The following is a 21,358-nucleotide window of genomic DNA, read 5'->3' on the forward strand; positions in this document are numbered from 1 at the left end:
ATTGCAAAATAAGCTCACCAAATGTATTGTGACACTTCTCAAAGAAATTGAATTTAAACTACTTAATACTTCAATATACATCATTTTTTTCTGTAACATTTGGCAGTCATGTTGACAATCTATAGTTCCCCCTTAGGGCCCCATATGCTCAAATGTCTGCTGTTTCAGAGTTCACACTTTATGTCAACATCCTACCATGTAAAGTGCTGCCAAAATTTCCATTGTACTTCAGAAATGATTGATCACAGCAGTGAAACAGTTACAAATCTGTGCTGTGTTTACAAATAAAAGAGGATGGAAATTAATGCAATGCACGACAGTCTTGTGCCACTTCTTAAGTAGCTTTATTATAACCATGCTGTCTTGATGTCGAACCACTTTCGTCTAAAAGTTAAGGTTTGATGTATTAAGGCAGGATCTTTTTGTTTACCACATGTTTATATTACAATGATCTTCATCTCTCTCTCTCTTTCTCTCTCTCTCTCTCTCTGTTGTGTTTTATCTCCTCTCTGCCAGCTTACATACATAGTACAATATATCAAAACATGAAAACCTGCCAAAGATATTTTGTAAAAATAATAAAACAATTGCCTCTTGCACAGCATTCTATGTAAAGCAACTACAGACTTTTTCACCATCTTACTGGGTGCATAATGAACACTGGATGGAATCTAATTATGGATAACAGTAAAGAGGAGAAAATGGTGTTTTCCTAAAAAAAAAAACAGAATTCCATGTGGGTGTCCTAGTCTGCCTGTCCTGTACAAAGGAAACTGCAGCACTAAGGGAGGCCCAGCTCGAGAAACGGAAGACAAAGTATTTAACAGCTTTATCAGACAGACATAATCAGGCATGGCCTTAATCAATGAACAATACACAGTGTATGATACATCAGCACAGAATTATTCCCCCTCTGTATTAATCTATTTCATTTCTAATCAAATGGGAAACTTCAAATTTGTGAGAGTATATTTACACACCTGCATAAGGACCAAATACAATGTGTCATCAAATGTTCCTGTCCTAGAATTAGCTATATAAATCCCATGACATACCAGTGCCAGACAATATCCAATTAACATACAATCTGCAATATGCATGTGTTAATACTCATCCAAAGCAGGGTCCAGACAGACTGCTGTCTCACAGGTCAGATTTCTTTGTCCAATGTGATTTTGTATGCATGATCAAACATCTCTGATCAGAATGTAAGTAGTGTATCAAGAGCAAAATTAAACATAATAAAATTTCCAGTGGACATAAAATAGCATGTGAACTTCTTTATAATCACACCTTATGATCACACCATGTGAACTTGGACTAATTAACTTGCATCATAATCACCAACACTTGTACCCTACACATTTTTCACTCCATCTTTACCAATGATTACATTAATATCTGGAATGCTTTGATGAAACACTGCACTGAAATTATCCTTATCAAAAATTTACTTCATCAACTGGTAATGGCTGAGCTTGTTTTGAATTTTTCACCTGGGTTTTCTTCCTGCCGGGTAGAAAGAAACAATGTGTATCCTGTAGCTCTCCTTAATTTACGATTACAGAGAAAAACGTAATACTCTGACACTGCATCCATCAATAGATAAAAAAAAAAATCCTCATAAATTCCAATATTATAAATCCAAAATAATCCCTAGCTTGTGGCTTTCCATCAAAATCGAAAAATCAAATCCCCATAGCAGATTCATCATTCTGGCAGATGGATCCTCTAAAAGTCCTTCACCAAGATCTTAAATTGACCACATGAAAAAAGAAAACCCCAAAAAAACCTATTTTTCTTGAAAACTCTATTTGACCTTCGACAGTGATCATCCCAATGAAACAACACTTACTTCTGCACAGGCATAGTTTCTCATTAGAAACAATTACTCCAACTGCTGTGAATTCCAACACGCTGCCACACAAAATAGTCATTCTTGAAGGTGTAGGAACCAGCACTGTTTACTGTTAGACAATGCCCCATGTTTTCCTAACTTGCACACATTTTGTAATTGTGGAATTGTTTGGATGAAGAGCACAGGAAACCATTAAATATCATAAACACTCATTTTTCTGTGTGTATCATAAAAGTCTGACTGATTGGCTGGGGCCCTCACTTGGGGTAACACCTTGTGAAATATACATGTGGTTTGATCTGCATCAGCTGTTCAACTGATTTGTGTCAAACATTCTGCTTGTGTAAAAAACACAACATGTTCTCTTAAAATGGACAGAAATTGAATTTCCTTTTTAACAACAGTCAAAATTGCAATTAAACAGATAACAACTAAATCAGAGACAAGAAGTGTATACACAGGGGAAATAGAGCTAATTACTCGGAATTACACTCTTTATTCTAATGCCAAATTGCAACACTCTGAGCCTTTTAACCCCATAATGCATGTTCTTTGTATATATGTTCGAGCCAACAATGAACATCAAATGCAGGCCAACCTGTCAATACATCATCTCTCTAGGAACTTCCACAGGTGCCTGGGCACTTACCTGTTGACACTTTTTTTGACAGGTGTACCTTCTTTGTCAGACTTGCACCATAACAAAACCAGTAGTTGGTCCAGGACTACGGCAGCACACATTTCTAACAGACTGTCAATCACACTGTCATTTCACATTATCATGTTCAGAGAGAAATCTCAGTACAATGTCAAATAACATATGTATATCAAATCTAGTACTCCAGTATTTCGTTTTTAGGAAACAGTTGATTCATGTAATCCACATTGAAATTCACTTTTTTTCTTCAGTACCATATTTGTGCAAGTGCTACATCCATTCTGATGAAAAACTTCACCATATAGCCTTGACAAAAACACAAAAATTTTGGTCAAAATCCTAAATAGGTCATCCCATTCCACAATGAGACAAATTGTTTCCTTTTTTCTCACTTTCTCCAAGGACCCACTGGAACATGCACTGAAACCAGACTACTAATTGACAAAGGAACATCTTAATGAAATCTGTCAATAAGATCTGAGTCACTTTACCCAGTGTCTGGTTACTCAGCCTCCATCCAAACCAGAAAAAAACGATGAAAGAAGGAGGAGGCGACACCACACAGAAAATCAATACACACTGCCCTCTGTTGCTGGTCGAAACAAGGGGGAAACTTGATTTGAATAATAAACATGTAGTAAGTGCCAAATGATTTCATCAGCCAGTGTCCCCAGGATCCTTAAAGCTGTCAGCATAAAGTACATCATGGTTGTACTGGTGTCTCCAAGAGCCAATGTTGCCGATGTTTTCTCCATTCACAAGACATTGTGGCATGTGGAGACGTGTAATTTAGGTTGTTTATGTCTTGAAGACACAAGCTGAGTTTCTTTTTCATTATGTCCGGAGATTAATTGAATCTGCATGGTGATCGTGAAGGTACAATCTTGGCACAGAATAATTGCTACATATCAGAACTGTTCTGCTAGCATAGAAGGCATCCACAAGCAATGTATAGAATGAATAATTTAAATACAAAATATCTTTAAAGTCCATTTTGCCGTCAACTCTAACACAGAGAACTCCATTCAATGAAAGCATGTGCATCAAGTTGACAATATTAACATTACTGATGACTCACTAATCAATAAGAGCACATAATTTATCCACAGGATTTTCTGGGCAATCTGGATAATGATTCTTTTCTTTAAAGACTTTATTTGGATTACAAATCTTTCTCCTGTTGATTACCAGTGCAATAATTATACTTCTCAGTAACAAGAGGTCCATGGACCAAATGCTCACATGAGTGAGTACAGAAGAGTCAGCCTAACATTAAATTACAAATCTTCTGGTTACTTTAACTGCAGCCTCTGACACAAAGCTGAAGACCATGACAGAATACATGTATATAGTTTTGAAGAACAAAAACCTTCTGAATATTTGTTTAAACATTTTTCCAACATATGTATTCTATGTAAAAGCATTCCAGAGGTCATGATATGAACTAACTTAAAAATTTATTTCACAATTGGATGATTGCATATCAAATTGATACACTGGTACTTGGGACCATAGTTTGAACAAAATTTTATCTACAATTAATAAAAGTTGGCATGCTTACACATTTGATTCTTACAAAATGGTGAAAATGAAGTATTAATCAAATGCTTATTTAGATACAAAAGTCAATTGCTAATTGATAAGTGCTATTTGATAATCCCAAGTACATTTGTATTATAGATACAATAATGTAAAAAGGCTGCATCCTAACAACAAGCATCTCTGATTTATCAGATATTCCTACTAAATCTCTGACCTAGAATCAAATCCCCGAGATGAAGGGAACACTCCACACAGAGTCAGAGATAACACAGGGCCTCTGAATGGGTGTGGTGATATCAGTTGCACCATCACCAAGGGAAGACAACTCCTTCAAGAAATTGCCTGACTCGGGTCAATGACCTCTCTAGGTCACAAGAATTAACGAGCATGACATAATTCATGCCCATTATGACATTCATCTTCCATCATTATCGCAGATAGTATGACAGCCCCAAGGACTCCCTACCCTTTTCCTGAAACTTACACGTTTTACATCTCATCTTCTGCTCGATTAGAAAAGCAAGTGATTTTTATTCTCTGTTCAGAAGGATTTCAGCTTCCACGGAAATGGAATCCTTATCTAATCTGTTTCTAACAGAGGTACCCTATCAGAATTATATAAGATGTGGAGGTAAAACTGGAGATAGACTAGCATTTAAAAGGAAAATGTTACACCCTCAATTTGCAACGAATGTAAATCATGTTCCTTGATGAAAAGATTTCAAGTTCAGCTTCAATCAAGATAAAAATAAGATATATAAATAAACACAATTAGATCAGATTAAAGGGAAAACTGAGAGAGAATTAGGTTCAATAATGGCCATATATTCATCCCTAAATCGCAAACCTTTTTTGAATTCTTCAAAATTTGATCATTTACATTTTGAAAAACTAAGAAAAGAAAAATGTATTTTATTTCAAACTGATTTCTATTTATTCTTACGGTACCATAAAGTTTATGACATCTCATATTTTCCTCAAAGAACTGTCCAAAATGTAAATTTTTCAAATAGTACCATGGGCGACAAGTGTCAACCAAACTTTTTTCATATTAGTATATATGCAACACTGAGATATAATGATTAAAATATTTAATTTGATCAAGGTCAATGCATATACAGCCCATGCGTACTTTCTGAAGCCCAACATTATACAAAAATGGTGATCTTTAGCCACTTTAAAGAAGAAAAAAAAAGGCAGGAAATCTACATACATAATCTGGAACACTGTGCAGTCCATCCATGATTAATAATAATGGTGTCCACTTAGAAAGTTAGTGAACATGAATGTACATTGATCAATGGGGATATCAGTTCCCAAATATATAAGTATATATTCTGCAAGCCTTGGAGTTTTGAAAACACAAAGAACTCCAGAAGTAGGTCATTCGTAAGCTAATGAGATTCAAACGATCCTAAAACACAGAGAGCAAGGTCATTAAAAGACCACTTAAATACTACCAACCTGGTGTGCTGGGCATCATTTTACACATTTTGAAGTCCAAAAATTCCAAACAGAAGCTAACACAGGGATGTTCAAACCTTTGCGAATATTCATGATCCATCCAAAAACAATACTACATCTGCTAAGCCTTATCACGATATATATATATTTTTTTTACCTCTCTGCAGGCTACTTCATGAATGGATCAGATTTTAAATGCAATAGGGCACGGAGAGGGATGTGAAAATCAGGAAAAGAAATTCATATAGTGAAGAGAGGAAATCATGGGCATTAAAATAATATGAAAGCATATATTTATCTATTTTTGATCGTGTACATATATGTGTCTATTGTACACTCTCAAATCACAAGTTATTTTGAGAGCAATGCAATATGGAAACCATACATTTTGGAAGTAATACATTTTGAATGCAATATATCTTGAAATTTTTTTTTTTTTTAAACAAACTTATCATGTTGCAGACATACTTATACTGAGTATACATACATCATTTCCACTCTCAAATAGTCTTGTCAGGTTCAACCATCTAATTACAGTAGGCAGCTTTTAATAAGCAGACCTACCAATTTCAGCATTAAACCAAACAACATAATTGCACATGTGTCAGTGGCCTTTGTATACTTTTCTTGAAAATCATTAAGAACAACTCTTGTTTCTTTCCCTCATTACCCACAATTTCCACAGTGCTCATTCAAGTTCATATCCTCGTTCCTTTGAAGTTCAAAGTACAAGTAAAAGCTCGCCTTTTCCTTTATATTCAAATGCAATACAGTCTAACTAAGACTTGGTATAATATATTGTACATATTCATTGTTCATTATTGCTGTATATACACCTTCACGATCCCTGTATTTACTATCAAACAAATTTAAAATCGCTTCAATGCGAGAAATATAATCCACAAGAATGGCGAACACTACTGTCTCACAAATATTTGTTGCCACAAACCATTGATGCAAAAGGTGCATATATACATGTAGGCCCACTTCTCTTGTGTATAATACTTGTTGTCCACACATTTCCGATCAGTGATTCGTGAATAAAAGTAGTTCAAAATAAAAGTTAGTTCATAGTACATGTTTTCATACAGGTGCATGCATATTGTATGTAGCAAACCTACTTTAAATAAAAGTATTCCTACTGCATGTTGTACACTGATATTCGCTTTTAGTCTTTTTTTTTTTTATCAACACAAGAAAAAATAACCATGAACATTATCTGGTCCCCAGATGTCCATGTTCACAGGTAACTTACTATATAAATGTAAACTTCATAAAGTTCATATACATTCAAATTATTTAAAATTCAAAACAAAAATATCTAAAGAGACAACAATGTTACATCAATGCTGCACACAAAAGTTGATAATTTGATTGCATGATTTTCAGAGAGAGAAAATATTTGTGTTATTTACAAAAACATGTAAAACCAACACAATCAAACACTAAACATCAAACAAAATTAAAAACATCAAGCTATACCAAAGAACTCACCTCGTGCATGTTGCCATATCATACAAATCTTCAACAGGATTCCATCACTTGCAGTTTTTCACATCCTTCCTATACACACACACAAAAAAGTTCAAACCAATGAGGAAACTGATTTCATATACTTTAATGAATACATATAGTCTGCAAATGATTATCAACATAACAGTTCACATTTTTCAACAACAAAATCCAACACCCCAAAGTAATCTACTAATGACATTCAAGGAATTGATATACAGGCAACTCAAAGACTATATATATCACTATGTGTGTGCTAATGATGACATCACAACTCCAACTTGGACTTTTGCTTTCTTAAGAGTGTATAAACCAAGTTGGACTGCATGTGCTTAATATATAAAGTACCCTTGCATGTGAATTTTAGATACACTTAACTGTGTAATTAACACAACATATTGAAATTCACATCATGTAACAAGTTTCTACAAGGACACCCTTCTAACTTGTCATATACAAATACACACATGTTAAATTGCAAAATTCAACAGCTTGAATTTTCTCTCCCCAACTGAATCCTGTTGTATTGTTGTATTCTATGAGCCAGAATGTCTGTTTCTGTACACCCGATCCCTTTCCTCATCTCTAAGATTTTACAATACAATATGCATCTTTATCAGCGACAGAAGGTACAGTCAGTACAGTATGGGCATGGTTTACAGCCACGCATGCACCTGCAGGGCACTTAAATACAGAAGACATCAAGTGTAGATATTATCAGTTAACAGATTTAAGATTATATTTCCTTTCTAAAACAACTCTTTCCAGTTATAATTAATTCGCCATAATTATATATAGAAACATTGACAGTCGCTTTTGCTCTTTGATTTCCAGATTTGAGGACACCCCTCTCATTATTTCAATAGTCTATTCTTCTGTTCTTAGTTCTAAAGCATAATTTCACAGATAACCAGGCTGTACATGCCATTAGGAGAATACATGTATGTTTATCAAATTTATTTTATCTAAATGTTAAATTTTTCCATAGCCTTCATCACAAGAAGGACAATATTTGTATATACTCCACCCCCACCTGAAACCAGTACCCATAATGACTAGGTGGACTAACAGAGACAAAGGGTCTTGCCATGCAGAGGACACAACAAGTAACATGAAGTGTCGTCAGACCATGCTGAGATACAAGCCAGCAACCTTTTGATTGCCAGTCCAACCTATTAGATCACTGAGACATATATTCCACAATCTCAATTTTAAAGGTCTGCTCAATTTAAGCTCCCTTTGAACCCATATCTAAAATGGGGATATGAAGTAAATTCAGTTGACAATTTAATCATGGAGGACTAATGGCATTCAGCAATAGAAAAGGGACACACCAAAAGGTCAATTTCTACATCCTCCGAGTCAATAAACTATGGGTATCTACAGTACTAGGCCTCATGGATCTAATGCCTCCACTGTGTAAATCCAAAGTGGGGCATATTAAAAATATGTAGCATGGATTATATCATTTGAATGCCACATTCACATGAACTTCTGCAATCCCTGCATTACATTGTTACAGACCTGATTATGATACTAATTGACTTAGTCCAGACCAATGACCTTGAGTCAGGGTCAAGACACACGATCTGGCCATAAGCAACCTTTATGCAAAGTATGTGCTTCTAATACCTGTGCTACAAATTTATATAACCTTACACATCTTACCTAGTGGCCGAATATAAAACAATCCAAAGTCAAATAAAAGAACAAAGTACGATTGTATACATAAAAAGGCCTAAAAAATTTCTTTCTATAAAATGTGTCTGGAATTAACCTTAATCAGCGTTTTAAGAAAGTAAAATATATGCCAGGTATACTATGTCAACAAAATCAGAATGATATTCCTAATTGGATAGCATTATGACATCATGAATAAGACATTTCCCGCCCTTTTTTTCAAAATAAGCCTGAAAACTGTCAAATGTCATACAGATTATTGCTCAGAAAAAGATGTACGCATTTGTCGAGCAAAATGAAAATGATATATATTGTGTATTATTTCTAGATGAAAAACATACTTGAATATGAATTTGCTCGACACATGCGCTGTATGTTTTCTGAAAGGAAAATCACCTGAATTAGTGGATATTTTCATTGGAAATGGCATTTTTGCAATTTTATGCCAACTTCTTGCTCTCGTCATATGACATAAATCATTTTGCTGATCAAACTGAGCGGATTTTGGCTTTACTAATCTATTCCTTATTTGAATGCCAGGGTTTGAGCTCCAAGTGAAATCATCGATATTTTGTGCCAAATGACTTTAGAAATTGTACCTACTTCTCTGGGAATGTTCAAAGAATCTATTTATAATGTGAACAAAATGAGAATTATTCATTAAATAATATCAACAGATATGAATTGAATAATTTAGCAACATATATCTGTATATTTTTCAACAATACTCAACACTATTCACTTTTAAGAACTACAGAAACTGCATAATTTACATTTTATTACTTAGTCTATTGATGTCATACAAAAAACTTCAGAAATTACCTTGTACAGTGACACCTATCTAATATGACATGCACCGGGAGACAATTTTTTGTTGTTGTCAAAATACACAGTGTGTCAGAATAAACTGAGTAAAAAACAATGAAAATATGAAATTGAGGATGAAAATAAGGGTCGGAATGCTCAGTGAAACAGATTGCACAGGTGTCAGAAATACAGATTTCACTGTACATGTATAGCTATTGATGTCATACAAAACAATTGTAGAAATCACATTGTCTAACAATTGATGTTGTATGAAAAACTATTGATGCCATATGAAAACCTGCATAAATTGTATAACTACCGTATATACTCGCCTATAAGTCGGTCCGCCTATAAGTCGGTTGTATTTTTGAAGGTTATTTTGTAGTAATTTGTCATTGACCCGCTTATAAGTCGGTACAATTTTTTTGTCAGAGTCGGTCCACAATTTCAAGTCAATGGTGTAGTGTTTTTACCTATGTTTCAAAAAGCATTTTGAGAAATTAATAATTACTAGGTGCTCAATATCCAAGCCATACCTGTTTGGGGTTTAAACACAACTCTTGATCTATTATGGGCAATGATCCCTTTTTTACCTAAGCAATTATGGTATCCTAATTACCAGTACACATGTACCTGACACTGTGTTTACTTAGTGGCAAGTGCCTTGTGAAAACTGTTATTGTGGGATTCTGGTATAATTCATTGTATCAACAATTTTAAGAGTCAAGAATAATGATCTAAATTATCTGTTAACAATATTCAATCTTTTATGAAATATATTTCAACCACTATACATATGAATATTTCAATATTAAATCGGGTTCGTAATTCAATTTTACCGATAAACGATAGATTAGTTGAATATTGAAAGTATTATAGCAGTATGAAAATAATTTTTAACTAGTTAAAAATATGCAAATACTTGTACTTTATACATAATTTTAAAATACATAAACATTACAATATGTCTAGATAATCATTTGTGTGGTAGTCCATGATAATCGTCGGAGTTGTTTGAAAAACACTACATTAAGCCGCCCAGAAAAATACCAATCTTCTTAGAACGAGCCTATAAGTTGGACATAGAGTTTTGGACCAAAAATTGACACCCAAAAATCTGACTTATAGGCGAATATATACGGTAGTTTTAAACATGTACAGAAGACAGACATTCGAAACTATAAGACTCCCTGTGAAACTGGGAGAGTTAGCATGTATGCACTGCACAAAACCAATCCATTATTACATATAGATTTGTACCAATACAGAATATTAGAACCATTATTTCCTCTATGATTTTGTCGCAGTTTTAATATTTAGTATGTCCAATGAGTTCTTCTTTCCTGTGGTATTAACTTGGCCACTTTTCAGTAAACAAGCACACATAACTATAATATGTATGAGATCAGACATCAGACTGTATTTAAAAGTGGTGGTGGTGGTGGTGGGGAGGGGGGAAACGAGAGGAAATTGTTGCCTTCATATCTGACTGAAAATTCACAGTAAGCAAGAAAAGTGGTACTGACCAAATCCCAAAAACGTGAACGGGGATTGGGGTGGGGGAGGGGATAAACTCAGTACGCGAGTTGATATCCAGTACAGCCTTGTGTTTCCACTACCATTCACTCCCACCATATAAAGTGACCAGCTCATAATATATATTGCATCTCTTGTCCGGTGCTCTACTAACTGAGCTATCTGGCCACCAGCAATTGAACTCAGTTAACCACTACATTCCTCCCTTCTTATATGTCTTCACACTTGAAAACATCAACTAAGGATCTTTATCGTCTGGCAAGCATATCACTTGTCATTCCAGGGGCTGGTCTGCAGCACCAAATGCAACAGAAAGAGAGAAAATGTGACAGATCAGACCAAGGCTCAAACCTATGACCCCTACATTGCTAGTCAGGTGCTCTACATACTGAGCTATCCAGGCTGATATCCACAGTCCATATAACCTGAACTACTACACATACATGTAAATAACTAACCAATTTACATCTGTAAGGGGAAGTTAAAGCTGCCATTATCTAAGGATCTGACCTTGTTAGTTATTTACATATGTACAGTCTATATGTGTATTCATATACGAAGACACAAGCACCGGAGCTGAGGGTCCTAGGTTTGAATCATTACCATGTCTGTTGCATGTTCTCTCGGCATTATCCTGTTATTCGCTCCGCGGAGCGAATACTATTTGACGTTGTTGACGTTATTTATTAATTTGTTTTCGTACTAAATTGCAATGTTGCCCATTCAATGAACATCACTGGGTTTAACCCGTTAACGTAAACAAATGTACATATCAACAACCTCTCCCAATGACTTAAACAGGGGGTCCAAAATAATCGCCGCACCAGTATTGGCCATTGTGCCGCTGGTCCTACAACATCTTGAATGGCCATCCAAGATTCGTGAATGTGTCTGTTGCGTGATGACATTCTGCTGTCGTGGTATTGATTAATAAATTCCCGCCGCACGAAATTTTTAAATATAGCGTTGATGCAGCCTTCAACCAAAATGCAGTTTTCATGCAGCGCCCCCCCCCCCCCCCCCTCCCCCTTACTTAAATGTAATATTTATTATACTGGGAAAAATTTGAGTACAGCATTTATTCCGTGATTTAAACAAACAAAAAATTATTAGCTGCCCAATTTAATCTCTAAATAATGTGACGGAATAAACCGTATAGCGTTTATTCCTTGATCCACCCACCCCCCAAAAGGAAATAAAATTAATGCTAACTGGCCAACTAAATCTCTAAATATAATATTACGGGGTAAACCTTTTCATAGTGTGTTTCAATTTATATAATATTAGGAAAATTTTAGTATAGCGTTTATTCCGTTAAATACAAATAAAAAATTATAAACTGCACAATTTCAATATCGAAATATTATCACGGAATAAAATGTATAGCGTCTATTCCGTGATTCTCTCTCCCCACCCCCCAACATGAGATAAAATTAATGCTAACTGGTCAACTAAATTTCATTCAAATGCTTATGTATTTGTCTCTTGCATTAAATTTCATTTTTGTTTTGTTAATACGGGTTAAAGTAAACTTTCTAATTTTAATTATATAAAAAAAATTTGTATCGTGTATTGAAATGCACGTTTATTCCGTTTCTAAGTTTTGACTAACAATGGCATTCCTTTACTAACAATTGCATGAGTAGCGTTCAGTTTTTTTTTATTGTTCGCATTCAATAATTGCTTTCTATTCAAGTGAGGTACACTAGGTTTAAGATATCATTTCTGTTTTGTTCCCTAGAGGGGTCGTTTTCAGATTGCGTGAGAATGGGAAAAACCATGTCAAGTTAGTCCCGTATAATGGAAATCTTGCTTGAACGGTGGATCAAACATTTTAAGAAATGGTCTTTTTTAAAAATTATTATTATTGAATTAAAAACCTTTTCAAAATGAGTAGAGATGGACAAATACAGGTTTAAATTATTTTAAGACGCCCCGATTCCTTTCATAGAATGTACACATGATGGTATGTTAATTGCAAGGGAAAAACTTGGATTTGATGTAAATGTTATTTTTTTTCCTGTTCAATTTGTGTATAAATTTCTTGGGAAGGAATTCCATTGTACTGTATAGTAATTGTAAAATGAGACGCACATTTTCAAATGTATATATTTGTTGTACGTTTAACCCGTAAAAATTATTACATATTGTATGCTACTGTTTCCTTTTCACAATAAAGAGGTATGTTTTAAGTAAATGTGTAATTATTTTAGGCATTATCATGTTATTTGATTCTCGATAAAGTGTAAGAGTTATTTGCTCTTTAAATTTGGTTTATTCCGTTCAATTACTATAGGAACATGCAAATTTTCAAACATGATTATGCCTTATTTTGTAAACCTCGTCTATATATATATACTTCTGTGATTCACACCGGTGCTAAAAATTTTAGCACTATATTCATTGAAATTCACCTGAAATTCTTCCCTTTTTAGAGCGTTATAGCTTGAAATTGGAAACTTCGTCTGTATATACTCCTGTTATTCGCACCGGTGCGAATAATTTTAGCACTATATTCATTCATTAAATGTCGTATTCATTGAAATTCACCCCCAAAACTTCCAAGCCCCATTTTTTATATACTCTCCCCCAAAGAAACCCTTTTCCCGGGAATTCTTCCCTTTTTAGAGCGTTTTAGCTTGAAATGGAAACTTCGTCTGTATATATATACTCCTGTTATTCGCACCGGTGCGAATAATTATGGCACTATATTCATTCATTAAATGTCATATTCATTGAAATTCACCTGAAATTTTTACCTTTTTAGAGCGTTATAGCTTGAAATGGAAACTTCGTCTGTATATATATACTCCTGTTATTCGCACCGGTGCGAATAATTATGGCACTATATTCATTCATTAAATGTCATATTCATTGAAATTCACCTGAAATTTTTACCTTTTTAGAGCGTTATAGCTTGAAATGGAAACTTCGTCTGTATATATATACTCCTGTTATTCGCACCGGTGCGAATAATTATGGCACTATATTCATTCATTAAATGTCATATTCATTGAAATTCACCCGAAATTCTTCCCTTTTTACCTTTTTAGAGCGTTATAGCTTGAAATTGGAAACTTCGTCTGTATATACTCCTGTTATTCGCACCGGTGCGAATAATTTTAGCACTATATTCATTCATTAAATGCCGTATTCATTGAAATTCACCCCCAAAACTTCCAAGCCCCATTTTTTATATACTCTCCCCCAAAGAAACCCTTTTCCCGGGAATTCTTCCCTTTTTAGAGCGTTTTAGCTTGAAATGGAAACTTCGTCTGTATATATATACTCCTGTTATTCGCACCGGTGCGAATAACAGGAGTATATATATAAGGACGATCTTTCAAAATATCATTCATATATTTCTGAATAAATCTTATATTTAAAATACAATACGAATACAAACGCTACAAATAAAATAAAACTTCAGATTTTCATGTTTATTACGAAGGTATATTCTCTCTATTTAGTTGCACCTTCACCTATTTTTAACACTTGACCTTCTCAAAATGGATGGTACTCGAGGTTTTGCTTTTTGTTTCAGTTGCTATTTTTCCTCCATTGACAGTTTTGGCGTAACGTCAACAACGTCAAATATTATTCGCTCCGCGGAGCGAATAACAGGATAATGCCGTTCTCTCCTACCGTTATGTTTCTTTGTTAACTATCTAACTTGTACTATTAACTGCAAACTATTCAAGATTGCTTGAGCTGCTAAAAAATCAGAATTTGACAAATGTCGTCCATCCCAAAATAATTCGAGCATGATGGCACACCTTCACATGTTAACGTGACCAAATTCAATTTTTTACATTAAATAAAAAACATTAAATGAAAATTAAATAATGGTACTATATGATCTTCTAATTTTGAGTAAAAACAAAAACAAAAAACCGATTATATTTTGAAACATTAACCAGATATGCTTCGAATAACATCTGAACATATCGAGAAAATTCGCATGCACAACAAACCCTGCCTTTTCATGGAATTCTGAATTTCATAAATATTGCAATACTAATGGGGAAGTGCATTAAGTAACGAATGTAAAAATTACCTCTCTGAGACAATTAGCTGCACTGTTACAAAACTATTCTTTGTCTGATATGAAATTCGTCAATTTCCAGTCCTCCATCTTGAGAAAATACAAAATAAACTTTAAAACCCGTAATGATGCACACTATTCCGGTTTGCGTCAGAAATCATGATGGTCCATGAACAAATGTGGGATCTACCCGTGTCTGAAAATCTCCTGCATTTGAATTTTTTCATAATGATCCCATAAAAGTATCTTCTTTTTCAAAATATTTGTTTGAAGGCATTTCTGATATAATGCAGATCACATTCAAACAATTAAAATGTTAAACTCACAAAAGTTTTGTAGTTTCTTTCTGCTATATAAATTTTTATATCGATTATCTCTTGATTCACAAAAGCTTGAGTATTATAATTCAAACAATAGATACTATATTTGGTTGTGAAAACAGAAAGACAAAAGGGTTAAAGTAAATATTGTTGTTTTATTTAAATTATTAGACTATAAAAGAAAATGTGAATTTTTCAACCGGTCAGGCTCTGTACATGTATCTGACTATTTAAAATATCTCCAGGTTTTGTTATTACATATCATATAATAGTCAGGTGTTAAAAAGTTCTTAATGTATGCGTGACTTAATTATGATGTTTCTCTTTCGAATTATATTAGTGTGAACGTCTCAGAGAGAGAGAGAGAGTCTCTAGCCAACCAAACCTACTAAGTGAGGACGTCTTCACAATGTGTAGAAGAGAATACACACACAAAAAGAGAATATTAGTAAGGACTTGTCCTCACACCACTTGTCCTCACTAAGCTAATATTTTGTATCTACATCTTTCACCATCGTCGCAAACCACGGGTTATTGGTTTGTGAAATAGAATGATAGTGGTCTGCGATGATGATCTTTTACAAGCTGTAGGTCACACTGACGTAATGGTGATTGCTATTAGTTCTGTTGATATGATCGATATACTGCATGGTAACTATATGTATGCTGTATTAATTTGAAATATATATAGCTATGTGGATTGACCTTTTGAAATACATCACTTGGGTTAATTCAGCCAACATTTCAAAGCACGTGTACATTTGATATCTTGGCAATGTATGCTGTTTTTCAAAGGTTTCATATTCATCCCAGTCAGGTAGAAAATGCCTACAATATCTTAAATTTTAGATTGAAATCTTGCAGATTGCAAATGTTCTTGTAAATAACGCTGTTTATCAGATGTGACATAAGGCATAAAACGAAATGAAGAACTTGAATTTGAAATAATACACCTTTTCATTTATATTTCCTTATCAGAATTATTTATCATCTTTCCATATTCAAAACATGCACCATAAATATTTTTGACAAACTGTAGGAGTGAGTGAAAGCTGAAGTTTATTTTGTAAGAGTGGATCAAGCTTGGGATTAATTCGTGGGAGTAAATAATCTGTGGGAGTGGATCAATCTTGGGTTTTACTCGTGAGAGTAAATAATTTGTAAGAGTGGATCGAGCTTGGGATTAACTTGCAAGGGTGGATCAAGCTTGGGATTAACTCGTGGGAGTATATAATCTACAGGAGTGGATCAATCTTGGAAATTAACTTGTAGAAGTGGATCAAGCTTGGGAATTTAAAACTTGTAGGAGTGGACCAAGCTTGGGGATTAACTTGTAGGAGGAGATCAAGCTTGGGGATTAACCTAAGGGAGTGGGACAAGCTTGGATATTAACTTCTTGAAATGAATATATACTAGTGCTAACTCACCCCCTCCCACCCCCTTCCCGATGTGCTGCATAATTAGTCATCATCTATCTGCTATGTCGATATTACCCCCCCCCCCCCCTATTACCACCACCCACCCACCCACGATAGATGTAATGATTAGTCATCTTAATCGAAAATGTTATTTTTAAACTAGATAGAAATCGTTTTTATGACCCAAGTGTATGTCAATTTTACACAAAATGAGTGAAGCATGGTTTTGCATTTTATAGATGATAGGTTTATCAGTTGTACATGATGCTATCGTACATCTAACACTTATGTATGTAGTTCATGATTTGATATACAGCACATTATTTTCCTAAAAATTAATGCAACATACATGTAGTTTGCATCCGATAAAACAGGTATGAAAAATCTAATGACGCGTAAAACATATATACAGTGCCGGACAAAAAGTGATCAGAAAAGCTCACTTGAGCTTTCAGCTCAGGTGAGCTAAAGAGTGAAGGAGTACGAAAAATATTGTATCATACTGTAGGCAGTGACCGTTCTTTCGTTAAGCGGGCTCATCGTACACGGCTATCATAAGCACCCGGGATTAGAAGTGAAAGGTTTACGATTTTGGATTGGAGGATGGTGATATCTAATGACAAATTATACCAAGTAAAGTGCTGACAACACTAAAGAAATTGTTAATCCTGGAGACTTCAAATCTATGGAGCGCCAAACAACATAAACTTAAATAATTGAAGATATCTTCAATTATTTGAAGATATCATCAATTCAATTATTGCTCTCTTTAATTGAATTAATGCACGCATTAAATCAATTATTGCTATCATCAAATGAATTAATGCGCGCTTCAATTCAATTATTGCTCTCATCAATTGAATTAATGTGCGCATCAATTGAATTAATGAGAATTAATCATTAATTAATCAAATTATTGCTCTCATCAATTGATTTAATGCGCGCATTATATCAATTATTGCTCTCTTCAATTGAATTGTAGCGCGTATCAATTCAATTGTTGATATCATTAATTCATTTGAAGAGATCATTAATTCAATTAAAGCGCGCATCAATTCAGCTGAAGAATTAATGCTATCATCAATTCAATTAATGCGCGCAATAATTCAGAATTTAGGATATCATTAATTATTTGAATCTTCAAATAATTGAAGATATCTTCAATTATTTGAGTTTATGTTAATTTGGCGCTCCATACAAATCTGCACATGAAAAAAGCTAGTTGAAATGTTGCTGTGGTTTGTTTTTTTTTTTGTGTTTTTTTTTGTTTTTTGTTTTTTGGGTTTTTTTTTTTTGTTTTTGTTTGCTGAATGAGTGGTGGGTGGTACGACCCAAGCTTATACATTTTTGTCTAAAAAGGGAGGATTGATGACCCAAAAATGACAACAAATGTTCAATTTCGTTAAAGATATTCAACCAGGGAGAGGGGGGGGGGGGGCTGTACAACCCCCCTATAAACCCCCTCTAGATCCGCCACTGCATGTGATAATTTTTCTGAAATCGGCGTGCACTGATATTTAAACACATATATCTATTAAATAAACAGTGACAGTAGGTTTAAAATTGGAAAATCCCGGTTTATACATGTAACTAATCTTCTCACTGTTAATGAATACATGTGGATTATATCGAGCGTGAAACTGAATGTACCTTTAAACTTTTGCATTTAAAGCTATTGTTAATTAACAACAGCCTTGTTACATCTTGATTAGATCTGCATCATCATTCGGATCCGCGACAACGAATATGAGATGCGAGTTGGAAAGCCTAGAAGCTGCCTTAGACTCACCTTACGGACACTATCGGGTCCAGAATAGAACCGGCGGAGGGAGTTAGAAGGGTGAGTTCCTGAACCCTTTTCCGATGTATAACAAAATTGAAGAAATTGAAATTCAAGTAGGAACACTACTATTCGGATCTATCATTTCACAGTAAATATATTCTTTTATATTCCTTCTTTAGTGGTGCTGGAGGGGGGGGGGGGGGTTGCAAAAGCAAAATTCGCACCCCGATCCTGGTTACGACCTGTCATTCGTTTTAACAATTTTCGCTAAAAGCAAATACGGTGGGGGTTTTTTTTAGTTAAAAAAAAAATAACATGGAAAATATAAGAACTTTGAAATGAGAGGTTATTGTTTTGGGTTTGTGATGACATCTGAGTAGGAGATGTTTGGGCCATACAATTCGTAGGATCCTCCTCAGTCCATTGGTGTGAAACAAAGACAGTATACATTTATATTTTTCTATCATTCTCCAACATTCAGACTTCAACAATGATACAGAAAGAAAACATCTTTTATAAATCTCAATCTCTGTTCTTTTGACATACATGTATTAGATAGACTTCAATGCTGTAATATGTGTCCAGCCAAGTGGTCACTATCTATCTGTGGACAGGTATTTCAAAATCAAGATATAATCAACAGGGATTTAACCCAACCCTTTACTTCCCGAAATCCAATGTCCCGGACAATTGGCCTCTACCAATCAGCCCTTATTGCCAAGCGTCAAAGCTACGATGGTTGATCAGCTAGCCAATAAGGAGAAACTATAAGGTTTATTCAGCCCTAACGTAGCCTTTACTTACAAAGTATCGCCTTTTTCAGCTTCTCTTTTGTGTACTTCTCTGAATAGCTGAGGACTGACTGATCTGCGGTCGACCGCTGTATATGTAACACTGGCACAGTCCATTTCACTGTAGGGAAAACAGGTTACCACCATGGCAAAACCCCATATCACCCGATTTTCTTTGATTGGTATAACCTGATCCATCACATCACCCACCCCTTAAAGTCATGCGTCCCGTATGAAAGCAACAAAGAGTAACACGAGAACATCTTTCTATATGTCAAGTTCGCGTATTCTCATTACTTTACACAGTTCATGATTCACAATAATTTCTTTTTTCAATCAGTTAGATCTTCCGACCTTCTTTAACCCATCTGGTGGCACTTTCTGTGCAGTAAATAGGGTCAGTCTGACACTCTTTGTGTTGGACTGATGGTTTCTCCGCTATGGGATCACAAGACACAGCGTCTACAATAGCAGCAACCTTGGCAGGGACAAAAACATGCATGGACCTAGTTGGTTTCCGGAGGAGTCTACCTTCTTCAGTCTGCGAATTACCATTACTCGGAGGTGTCTTCTTACTCTTTTCTTCACCCAGGTCTCCATTGTCACTCTTACTCATATCACCGGGAAGCACCCCTTGAAGATCTCCAGGATCCTGTCTGACCCCAAATTCTGTATCAGACTCGTGACTTTCAGAGTGAGCTTTACTTTGAACTGCTCCTACCTCACCACCATTGTCTTCACCAATATCATGCTGTTTCTTGAGATGCCTTCTCGGATTCTTGGAAGTCGTAGAGCTGAAATCGCAGAATTGCAGAACAGAAGTCCCTTGCTACATTCAACGATGTGTTTTGTTAATTCTTCATCTTTAACGAACCGGTACGTGGACATTTTCTGCCCGTGTTTACGGTAATCTTTGTCTTTGGCATCGTAACCTAAACAAAATACAAAGCAGATGTTAAACTACCCGTCTAACAATCAAAAACATTAATATAACTATACAAAATTATTTATTTCCAAACATGGGCTTAATCTCTTATATAGTCTGACATCCACTTGGAGGGCGTGTTTCCCTTTTAGTAACGTCTAGTGACCGCGTGTCATTTTGACCCCTTGGTTCTAAAATCGATTCTGTCATTTTGTCATCTACCTGCTGATCCGATCTCTCAGTCATTTAAAAAAAAATCAGATACCTTACATTAAAAGGTATCTTTTAAACTTCCTTGATCAACTAATTCATATAGTCCACTGGATTTAGTTTCTCCCCATAATAGTTGGGAATGTTTGAGTCTGATCCCATCTACGTGGACAACTTGTTATCTACCTTTTTGTCCACAATCCACCCTATAGTTTAATTCTGAACATTTGCCCACGATGTTGTACGGACCATGCCAGAATGAGGTCTATTTTGCGGATCTTCCTATCTTTTTATCCGGAAACTACACAAAACGATATCGCAAGGGACAAATGTTTCAAAGCTAATCTTTCGATCACGATGCGTCGTTTGTCGACACATAGCTTGCTTTGTAATTTCTTGTAAAATTTTGTGAGCTCCTTTTAGGCATTCCTCTAACTCCCGAACCCATTGCTTTCGAGGAGTGACTTTCAACTCTCTCGGTAATTCGTACATGAGATTTAGGGGTATATATGTCTCTCTACCTAACATTAGAAAGTTAGGGGTATAGCCAGTGGTCTCGTGAACTGCTGAACGATAGGCCTGCATTGCATATGGGAGAAATTCATCCAAATTTGTTTGCAAAGGCTTTATTAAACCGCTCGACGATCCGAATACTTTGTGAGAGTTAAGGTGACATTCTGGATTTCTGAATATGTAAAAGGGCACAAAGTTATTTAAACAAATGGCTTTCGTATTGTCTGCCCTGGTCCGAATGAAGTATTCTAGGCACTCAAAATTTTTCAAAGACTTCCTCCACCAATATTTTAACA

At 35.0% G+C, this 21,358-nt stretch overlaps 1 protein-coding gene across 5 annotated transcripts in view; it reads right to left on the reverse strand.

The window, feature by feature from the left end:
- LOC125678137 (uncharacterized) overlaps positions 1–15,219 on the reverse strand; it is a 50,413-nt gene extending 35,194 nt beyond the window's left edge. For 2 of the 5 annotated variants that reach the window (XM_056155674.1, XM_056155669.1), the window contains exons 1-2: positions 15,115–15,219; positions 1,856–7,085 (exon numbers count right to left, since the gene is read on the reverse strand). In XM_056155674.1, the coding sequence (XP_056011649.1) occupies positions 1,856–1,869 (14 nt within the window). In that variant the 5' untranslated portion in view covers positions 1,870–7,085; positions 15,115–15,219. Of the gene's footprint in view, positions 1–1,855; positions 9,095–15,114 lie in introns of those variants that run through there. The other 3 variants (XM_056155672.1, XM_056155673.1, XM_056155671.1) reach the window with 3 other exon arrangements.
- Positions 15,220–21,358: the final 6,139 nt, after the last annotated feature.

Source organism: Ostrea edulis, chromosome 2 (genome assembly GCF_947568905.1).
Source record: "Ostrea edulis chromosome 2, xbOstEdul1.1, whole genome shotgun sequence".
NCBI lineage: Eukaryota > Metazoa > Mollusca > Bivalvia > Ostreida > Ostreidae > Ostrea > Ostrea edulis.